At 44.3% G+C, this 10,033-nt stretch overlaps 1 protein-coding gene across 2 annotated transcripts; it reads right to left on the reverse strand.

Annotated features, from left to right (window-relative positions):
- Positions 1-2,607: 2,607 nt before the first annotated feature.
- On the reverse strand, positions 2,608-7,749 carry CCNB1 (cyclin B1). Of its 2 annotated transcripts, XM_028748941.2 has the most exons (9): positions 7,597-7,749; positions 6,913-7,065; positions 6,684-6,797; positions 5,269-5,451; positions 4,766-4,924; positions 4,126-4,362; positions 3,465-3,605; positions 3,002-3,112; positions 2,608-2,822 (listed from the first exon to the last, which is right to left on the reverse strand). In XM_028748941.2, the coding sequence occupies exons 1-9, from the start codon at positions 7,615-7,617 to the stop codon at positions 2,718-2,720; spliced, it is 1,224 nt and encodes a 407-aa protein (XP_028604774.2). In that variant the 5' UTR covers positions 7,618-7,749; the 3' UTR covers positions 2,608-2,717. The 2 variants fall into 2 exon arrangements, with proteins under 2 accessions (XP_028604774.2, XP_028604775.2); XM_028748942.2 differs by lacking the exon at positions 3,465-3,605.
- Between the last annotated feature and the right edge of the window lie 2,284 nt (positions 7,750-10,033).

The following is a 10,033-nucleotide window of genomic DNA, read 5'->3' on the forward strand; positions in this document are numbered from 1 at the left end:
GGAGAATTGATGCTTTTGAATTATGGTGCTGGAGGAGACTCTTGAGAGTCTCAAGGAAATCAGCCCTGAGTGCTCACTAGGACAGATTCTGAAGCTGAGGCTCAAGTACCGTATTTTTCGCTCTATAACACGCACCTGACCATAACACGCACATCGTTTTTAGAGGAGAAAAACAAGGGAAAAAACATTCTGAATGAAACAGTGGATGTATCATTTTTGTGCTTCATGCTGTGGCCACAGACATGTGATCTGATGGTGAATTTGGGGTGACCCAATGCAAAAATCCTGAGAATTCCTGTGGATCCATGCTTTGTAACCACGTTTTTGCACCATTGCAGCCCCAGGCAACAGTGGGTGCGTGGTTTTTTGGGTGCAGGCTGTAGCCATGGACATGCTATGTGATCTGATGGTGAATTTGGGGTGACCCAATGCAAAGATCCTGAGAATCCCTGTGGATCCATGCTTTGTAACCACATTTTTGCACCATTGCAGCCCCAGGCAACAGTGGGTGCGTGCTTTTTTTGGTGCAGGCTATAGCCATGGACATGCTATGTGATCTGATGGTGAATTTGGGGTGACCCAATGCAAAGATCCTGAGGATCCATGTGGATCCATGCTTTTTAACCACGTTTTTGCACCATTGCAGCCCCAGGCAACAGTGGGTGCGTGATTTTTTTGGTGCAGGCTGTAGCCATGGACATGCTATGTGATCTGATGGTGAATTTGGGGTGACCCAATGCAAAGATCCTGAGGATCCATGCTTTTTAACCACGTTTTTGCACTATTGCAGCCCCAGGCAACAGTGGGATCTATGCTTTGTAACCACATTTTAAGTGGGGAGCGAAGGAAAAACAAAGAAGGGACATGAGAGGGCAGAGAAGCAGCTGGCTAAGAATGCTGGAGAGGGATTTAACCGGTGGGAGGAAAGAAAGGCAAAAGTTCCCCCCCAAGCCAGCCATCTCTCTCTCTCCCTCCCTCCCCCCTCCCTCCCCCACTCTCTCTCCCTCTCCCCCAGCAGCACCGGAGCACAGAGAGGAATTAGAAAGAAGGACACTCTGCTTGCCTGGAGGGGAGGGGCTTTCCCTGCTCTTTGTTCCGTTTCAGCAATCACAGCAACGAAACAGAGAAGGGTGGGCAGTAAGACCCTGAGGCAGAATGCAGGAAAGCTGCCACTTCCTCTTTTCAGGTTTCCCTTCTCCGTGACTCGCGATTTGACTTTTGCTTGATTTTTTGGCTCCAGGGACCACACATTCGCTCTATAACACGCACAGACATTTCCCCTTCCTTTTTAGGAGAAAAAATCTGCGTGTTATAGAGGGAAAAATACGGTACTTTGGCCACCTCATGAGAAACAGCCAGTTACTTAGTAGGATTTAAACAGAAGCAGAATGGGCTTACTAGAGCTTACTATACCATAGCATCTGCGAAGACTGACCTATATCATAGGTGACCATGTTCATTGTAGTCATTACATTGGTTGGCTTTAACAACAGCTGCAGCTATCTTGCTTTTAAACAAGTTCCTGTGTGCCATACCCTCCCTTTTGCCTGATTGAACTGGAAATATTTCCAGTCCAGCAGTGTAATTGCAGTAGTGCTCTTCCCAAGACCTTGCATATTTGTGACCATGAATCCTTACTAGCATGCTTGAGTTGCTGTGAACATCAGAATATTTTTCCTCCCACCACACCCAGCTGCAGGAATAGCACAAGTTGCACCTGGCTCAGATAAATTGAAGTCACTCAAAATGATTGCACCAATTCAGATAGGCAGCCATTTCCCATCCTTTTCAGCATGGCTTGGTACTTTTAAAGTGGCAGAACCTACTAAAGTTGACTAGCTTCAGGCTAACCTTCCCCAATCGAGTTTTATTAAACTTTCACCAGACTCTGGAAGCTACAGTATGAAACACCCCAAGCAATTAATTATAAATTCAAATAATAAAAAGTACGGTATATCTCACCTGTCCTCTCCAGAAAACCCAATTTGTAAGGCCTGAGCTGACAGCTATAATTTTTCTATAGCCCTTTTTTTGCATTAGCTAAAACAATGTTAATTTAAAAGTGTGTTCTGTTTCCTTCAGAATTGCTGCTGCAACAAATACTGAAGTTTAAAAACTACACTAATAGGAGGGAAGGAAGGCCCTACATTCCAGGTATCAGAGACTGATCTACGCATCAAGTAGTCATGGCTCATTTTATGTTCCATGTACCTGTGATTACATTTGATTTCCACTTGTGTCCAAACAGCAGCTTGGCCATCCTAACAAGAGTGGCTACAGGACAGCAATAAAATAGACTTTAACAGAACAGGAAGAGTTCTTGACTGTTAGAAGTTGCTCTTACAACTTACTTTTTCTGCAGACTAAGAGGCAACCTAAAAGTCTAGCCAAATTGGTTTCCCCAAAGCATACTTTTATAATGTTTTGCCAGTCAGCTGCTCTTTAGTAAAGTTTGCTCATGTATTCTCCATTGTGCTAAAGAACATACAACCATCTTCATACTGAGAAGCCAAAGATTTATAGCTTATTTAAAATTATAGGCTGCCTTTGTGAATCTCACTAGCTAATCTGCAATTCAGGAATTTCAATTAGACCATGACAAGGAGGTTAAAGTAAAAAAGAAGTTTATTAAAACTTTTATAACCACTATATTTATAATATACACACACTTAAGTAGCAACACACGGTGTCAACTTTGTCCAACAGTTAAATTAGGTTTATTTCGAGAATGGTTTAGCCAGATCCTTTATGACTGCAGAGTTCAATGCTGGAAGGGTGCTGATCTTGGCATGCTTGCTGGTGGCATATTTGTTCTTGACCGTCTGTGGAGAGATTGATCAACAGTTAATAATTTTTGCACCATTGTAGAGTCAACCATATCACTACATATTAGCATAACCAAAGCACACCTTTAATCACACTGACCTAGCTATAAACCTCATTTAGTAGCAAGTTAGGACTTACATGTAACCAGACACACAGTGGTATGGTTTTTGCTTACCAGATGCTTTGCATTGCCTCTGTTTACCAACATCACATTCTTTGCCATATGCTGCATAACAGGAATAAGATCAGTCTCGGTATATTGCATGTAGTGTTGTAGAGCTGTTGTCTAAGAGCAAGAAGTTAAGCATTAGAAATCCTTCTGAGTAACACTTGAAGGTCATGGCAGAGCTCAGAATGCCCTATGAACCTCCTCTGCACTTGATCTAGGGACCCTGGCACACATAACGGCATGCTTAAGGCTACCTAGAGGCTTTGTAGCAGAGGCAAGTTTTGAGGCAGATCTTCCTGGGTCACAGCTGATTCTCCAAGCCACTCTGCTCTAGCAATTCTAGCTCACACATGGGAATGAAAGTCATGGAAACAAATACCCAAAGTCATTTTTGGTATTTAGTGGAGGTGAAAAGCGAAGTCTTTTTAACCTTACAAATTTAAGGCTATGTCTGGGCTCAGTTACTTACCCATTCTCCCTCTTCAAGTATTTTAGTAGATAGGCAAAAGGCCGCAGCAGCAATTTGAGAGGGAGGGTAGTGTGCCATGTCATAATCCACCAGTGAGAGCTCCATCAGGTATTTTGCAAGTGTGTGTTGCTGTACATCGGCCTGGAATAGTTAGGGTAAGATAGTATTTATCGCCAATGAACCCTGAAGATCAACAAGGAAGACTCTGCCTTGCATGACATTTCTGCCTATCTGAAGAACTGAATCAAAAGGTTGTGCCTTCACAGCTACACACAGTTAAGACAAAGCAAGATGTTGAGCTTTTTACAGCTTTTTCAGGACAAAACAACCCAACTCCATGGCCAATTTTAAATTTGCCAGGCTCCATTTTGAACCACAAATGCTCATAAAAGTAGTGATAGCCATTTCTGCTTTCCCCAAGTTTGTGTCTTTCAGTTGTTTTGGCCCAACTCCCAACTGTCATGCTGGCTGCAGCCAATGGGACTCACCCACTTGGAACCAGGTTGGAGAAGGCTGGCCTACTGGTAGGATACTGGATACACCTCCTCACGCCAAAAGGAACCATTTTAGGATTCCAAGTTTGATCATCCTACACACATATTTGACTCAGGAGTGTCATACTGTGACCTAGTGAGATTGGCATCCCCTTAAACAGCATTACCTCTCCAATTTTTGATGCCCTCCGTAGGAAATGCAGTGGAAGAGGACGACCAAGATTGAAGTCCAGTGATCTCAGGATCTTCATCTCCATTTGCCTAATCTGCACGTTGGTGTAGGTGTTATCTGTCACAAAGGCAAAGTCGCCGATTTCTGGAGGGTACATTTCTTCGTATTTGCTGGCAACGAACATGGCTGTTACACCAACCAGCTGCAGCATCCTCTTATGAACTTTGTTGTTCTGCAATAGAAACAACCGTTAGCCAAACTGGCTAATAACAATATTGGGGAAGACCACTTACTCCCAAAGCGGACACACTCTTCAGCAAGGAATATTTATGCACTTGTTCCACTGCAAGTTCAATGGTCAACTTCCTGAACTGATAAGCCATCACCAGTCTAGCTACCCTGGGAGAGCTGTGTAGTATGTGCATCTACCAAGCATGCAGCTTTCAATATAAAAGGAAAGTGCATTGTTCCACGTATGATCAAATTCATACATGGGCGTGGGAAACACTGTAGTGCAATGTATTGCCTCCATACAATGCAGCTAAGCCCCTCTGCCTTCTGTGTCCCTGCAGATTCTTAAGGAAAGACAGCTGCAAACAGGCCAAAAAAGAAAAGTGTTGCCATGCTGCTCTTACCTGCATAAAGCGATCAATAATGGCAACAGTCATGTACATCGTCTCTTGCAGGAGTTTGAATTTCATCTGGACCTGCACAAGCCAGTCAATTAGGACTGCCCGCATGTTCCCAGTAATTTCCTGGCCTGCCAAGTAGTTTGGTCTCACTGACTGCTGAGCCTGTGAAGAAAACAACAGATGTCAAATCATGTTTACCCGCACAAACGAAAAGAAAGGAAGCCTTGTTGCAGCTGAAGCTGACGTGTTGCCACCATTCATTGCTTTTGAACTAGCAAGTTCCTTGCCCCCAATTTTATAAACTGAGTTTGGATTCCATTGATATTTTGCAAGCACAGCAAGGGCACACAAAGAGCAAGACCCCTAGCTGCTGCTGTCATTTGGGGGGGGGGGGGCACCTGCTGTGCACAAACTTAAGTAGTGACATTTCCTAGTTAACTTAGACTTGGAAGAAACCTCAGTTTCCAGAGGCATGCATCAGGCTTGCCTTAGCTACTTGAACCAACCTCAAGATCTCTCAGGTAGTTGTAGATATCCTTCACATATTCGCTGCAAAGGTTTGGATCTGAAGCATCATCTGTATCAATGTCTTTCACTTCAAGCAGAACATCTGAAAAGGCCTGGCACAGTATTTCCTCTGCTGGTGCACAACCAGAAGTCTCCATTGGGCTGGGGGATGGAGACTCCAACTGTTGAAGAGAGGTTTTCTTATTAATATCTGAGCTATAACACTACATGTCTCCTTGGATTGTGGAACTCATGGCAGCATACATGGGACTGCAACTGGGCTCCTAATTCAGGACTCAGACCTGTTTAGCTTCAGCAAGGTGGCTGCATCATGAGTCCTCTGACCACTCTCTATAGATTGGTAGGCAAAAGGTATATGTGGTCTCTGTATAACTGCCCATTTACAAGTCAACTGCAGGTCTCTGCTGCATCCATGTCAGGGTTAGGGGAATCTCAGGCCTAGAGGCCAAATGTGGCCTATTGGTCTTTAGAATTTCCCCAGGTCACACGTCTTAAAGGCCCTGATTTGCTCAAGTGTTTTTGTCTGGCTGGAATGTGTCCTAGAACTATTTTGCCTGTTGTCTGGGGAGGAGTGTGTGTGTAAGCCACGCTATAGTGCAAAGGTAAATTTCTCATTTGTTGCTCTGCCCATATGGCCTACAAATGCTGACCAGAAGGGAAATGCCAGACTCCTGATCCAATATTTTGTATAAGAGCATTGCATGGGATGCAGAGCTACTTGTGTGTTACTGACCCAGGCGTAATCATGATGCTAATGGGCATAGAAGCATCAAGGGATCCAGTAGTCCATACCCAGGTTGCAGGAAGAACAGTAGTAGTAGTAGTAGTAGTAGTGTGGAAGGTCAGAAGCAAGTGCTAAGGATTCAAATATCCACCTTAAGTCAGATACTGGATTGAGTATTGGACTTACAACCAAAGGGATTGCAGCTAAAGATTCAAAAGCCCATTGTAATAGACATGGTTTGTCTCACGTTTCTGCATCTAGGGGGGGAATCCACAATACTATATTCACAGAGTTGATTTTCTTAAGAGAAAATCAGTATTAATTTGGCAGCAGGAAATACCCAGTGGTGTTTTGGAGACCACTGAACACACACTTTGCAAGCCCTGGAAGAAAGTTGTTTGCCGTTAAGGTACATTGTTCAGACAGCCTTAAGTTTGACAATGTAGCCCACCCAGGTGCTAAAACCCAAGCCTCAGTATGCAGAGTGCCAATTATTGCTAAGGGTAGCTAATGAATGCTCAAAAATAGCTGTTTCAATATCAAGAGACAACACATACTTATATAGCATATATGTGCAACATATATAGCAAAAATGTTATTCATAATCCTTCACCCCCATGCCCCACCCAACCATAAAGCTAGGGCTATCATTTGCAAGTCATTTGATACCTTAACGGGTTCAAGGATGGGTCTTTCTTCCTTCGCAGATTCATTTGGCTGTTCAGTAGGTCTTGGGACTTTTTGAGTTGTAACTTTGTCCAAAATGGCAGGTTTCAGTATTTCCTGGGTGAGGGAATAGAAGTGGGTAGAGGGAGGAATCATTGCAGTAGCCCTGATAGTTCCCAATGTTAAGCTCTACGTGGAAGGGGGGGGGGGAGGGAGGGAAGGAGACACTTACCTTTTTCATTACAGCCTTGGCTTTTGCTTCACATGCCTTGTTGCCAATGTCCCCCAAGGCAGTCCTAGGCCTCAAGCCGGGTCTGGCACCATCGCCTCCCCGCTTGGTTGCCATTACAGCCTTGATTTTGTTCTCTGCATTGATCTTTGTGTTCTGCAGGAAGGAGGAAGACCCCGTTTAAGTACCTCTCTGTTTCACAAACACAAGGAAGCATTTGCACAGCTTTATGATAAAGCTAGGATGGGAAGGAATAAGAGTTCTGAACCTTACAAGCTTCCCTACCTTAAAGCCCTCCTCCTATCAATTTTGATGAGACACAGTACTAATTAAGGAGAAGCCTTAGCCAATTCACAACTGGTAAAACTCAACAAGCCAGGGCAACGCCCAACCCGCCCCCCCCCAAAAAAAATGGGTCTGGGAACCGGTTCACTAATTCTGGTAGGCAGAAAAAACTCGACACAGCAGTATAATTCCGTTTTTCAAATGGCAATTAGCAGCTACTAGCACCACCGCCCCTTACTTCCTGTGAAACAGAAGCTTATGCACGTTTCCTCGGGAGTAAGCCCCATTTATACGCCTGCATAGGACTGCAGCCTTAAGTTTGCCACCTCCTGCAAAAAAGAGGGCGCAGCAGGAAGCCTGAAAAACAACAAAATTCCCCCCCTCCAAAAGCCCCTTTCCTACCCGGGTGACCCGCAAAGCCATGATCCAGACTCGCTCCGCGCAACACGAGATGTTAATCCGAACCAGTCGCCTCTGCTCCCAGCAAACTCTCAGCGGCCGATTCCTGCTGCGCACGAGTCCGACGGCCGCCCCACCTACCGCCGCAAGTTTAAAACTCGCACCAGGCTGCGCTCATTGGCTGCCTCTCTCGGCGTCCGCCGCTTCCCATTGGCCGGGCGGCGTTACACCCTGAATGCGTTTCCACGGCTACAAGGAGGATGACTTCTCCGGGCGTTCGAAAAGGGGGGCGTGGCGAGAAGATGCGGAAGGTCACGTGGAAAGGATGGCTAGCTTTCGGTTTGGGAGCTCAGCTGGTGGACGAAGGGGAATTAAATAGGTGGAGCCGTTGGCTTCTCATCTAGAAAAGTACCTCCCGGATATCAAGAAATCAATCCAAACTATTATAGTTCTCCTTGTGGGTCTGTGTTTCTGAGTTGCGCGACCTCTCCCGCTTGCTTACGTGCGCCGGATTTTGAACTCCCATTGGTCCATATATATTTTTTTTACAAAAATAAGTTGGGTAAAGCCGAGCGCATTTGCACACGAATGTTTTGGACTACAACGGCTTTCCAGACCCACTTGTAATTTTAATAGCGTCACCATAGGAAGGAATGCATCAGCCGCAGGTTTTCCCTACCCTATGCTGGGAAATGTACGCTGATGGAATCTTTGTTTGTCATACAAGCGTTGAAAAGGATAAGGAATAAATCCCTTAGGACTAGGCAAGCGTAGAGGAAAAACGAGGATAGGCTGAGGTCTCTGGCTCACCTCTGCCATGAATTCAGTGGGTAGCCTTAAACAAGCATTAGCATCTTTGCCTCAGCCCCTACCCTAACACTGCAATATGGGGACAGTAACCTACATTGCAGGATTATTGTAAGAATTACATCAATATACTGCATCTGTAGTGCATCAAACACTTAAAAGGGCTATATAAATGCTGTTAACAATTTTCTTTCCTCCCCAAAACTGAACAGTCTCAAGTATTACAGTGGTACCTCGGGTTACAGATGCTTCAGGTTACAGTCGCTTCAGGTTACAGACTCCGCTAACCCAAAAATAGTACCTTGGGTTAAGAACTTTGCTTCAGGATGAGAACAGAAATCGTGCTCTGGCAGCGCGGCGGCAGCGGAAGGCCCCATTAGCTAAAGTGGTGCTTCAGGTTAAGAACAGTTTCAGGTTAAGAACAGACCTCCAGAACGAATTAAGTTCTTAACCCGTGGTACCACTGTATAAAGTATTTGGGGCAACAGCTGTATTATAGAATCCTGGTTACATTTATGTAACTTCCTCCAAGGAACTCAGTCAGCATGTCACAGCCACTGAGCATACTCAGTCTGTCCCATTTTAGGGTTTTTCCCCTACCGATTTTTAAAAATTGTTACTACCTTCATGATCCATATGTTTCTGGATACTAATTGGCGGAAAGCACAGGAGGGGGGAGTACTCTTGTGTGCTGGTGATGATGATGGAAAATGAAATCAAGCAGGAAATGTTGCAGCAACCTGTATTTTCAGTTACCCTCACATGTACCAAATAAGTGTGATCCTATCACAAAGAGGTAAAATTTCTAGATATCCAAAATGACCAGGCCCTAGAATAGTTTGCTCATGGAAGTGAGGGGAGGGTCAGCAACACTGAACATAATCTTAAGTGGTGCTCCTGGTATTAGGTGTGATGTTGAATGAACTGAGAACAGCAACCACAGAAGAATTCTACATGTGCAGAAGTGGGCAATTACCCAAAAAGTCCAACGGTTCCACGTTTCACTTCCAAAGAGGAAGCTTCCCCAAAAGACTGATAAAAGTCAATAGTCCCAAATCTCTCCTGAATACTTGGGGGTTTCCAAACCACAATAATATAAATTTAGTCAGAATATACAACATAGTTCAAGGCCAAGAGGATGCCAGTGTGGTAAACAAGCAAAGTCTAGGAAGCTACTAGAAGGCGGCTTCCTTCAGAAAATGGAAGTCTTGTCCAAATGGAAATAAAAAAGGAGCACAAATTTTGGCAAAAGAAACGCAGCAGACTATAAGGGGTGCAAAAAAAAGGTTTCTTGATTTATCTGTCTGTAGAAGGGAATCAAATATATACTAAAGGAGGAAAACTGCAGATAAATCTTTGCATCTCTCTTCACTACAGAATCACTATGCCTGAACTAACTAGTGCTGACAAGAGATGAAGTCCTAGGCATTATGTATTTATTTTTATATCAGAAACTTCCTCCAAAGGAAGCCCTGGGCTATTGAATTAAAAACAAAACAAATATATATATTACCAGGTCCAAATAGTATCCATCCAAGAGTTACTGAATAGCTCAAATGTGAAATTGCTGATTTTCTAACAAAAATATGTACGGTAACTTGTCCCTAAGATCAGCCTCCATACCAGAGAACTG

The sequence above is a fragment of the Podarcis muralis genome, chromosome 11, assembly GCF_964188315.1.
Source record: "Podarcis muralis chromosome 11, rPodMur119.hap1.1, whole genome shotgun sequence".
In the NCBI taxonomy this organism is placed as follows: Eukaryota; Metazoa; Chordata; class Lepidosauria; order Squamata; family Lacertidae; genus Podarcis; species Podarcis muralis.

Excerpts from the sequence above, each read along its gene's own strand:
- CCNB1 (XM_028748941.2), bottom strand. The coding sequence starts at position 7,617 with ATGGCTTTGCGGGTCACCCGG. Across the intron at positions 6,798-6,912 it reads CCAAGGCTGTAATGAAAAAG|GAAATACTGAAACCTGCCAT; the intron begins GTAAGTGTCTCC and ends TCCCTCACCCAG. Across the intron at positions 4,925-5,268 it reads ACTACCTGAGAGATCTTGAG|GCTCAGCAGTCAGTGAGACC; the intron begins GTTGGTTCAAGT and ends TTTTCTTCACAG.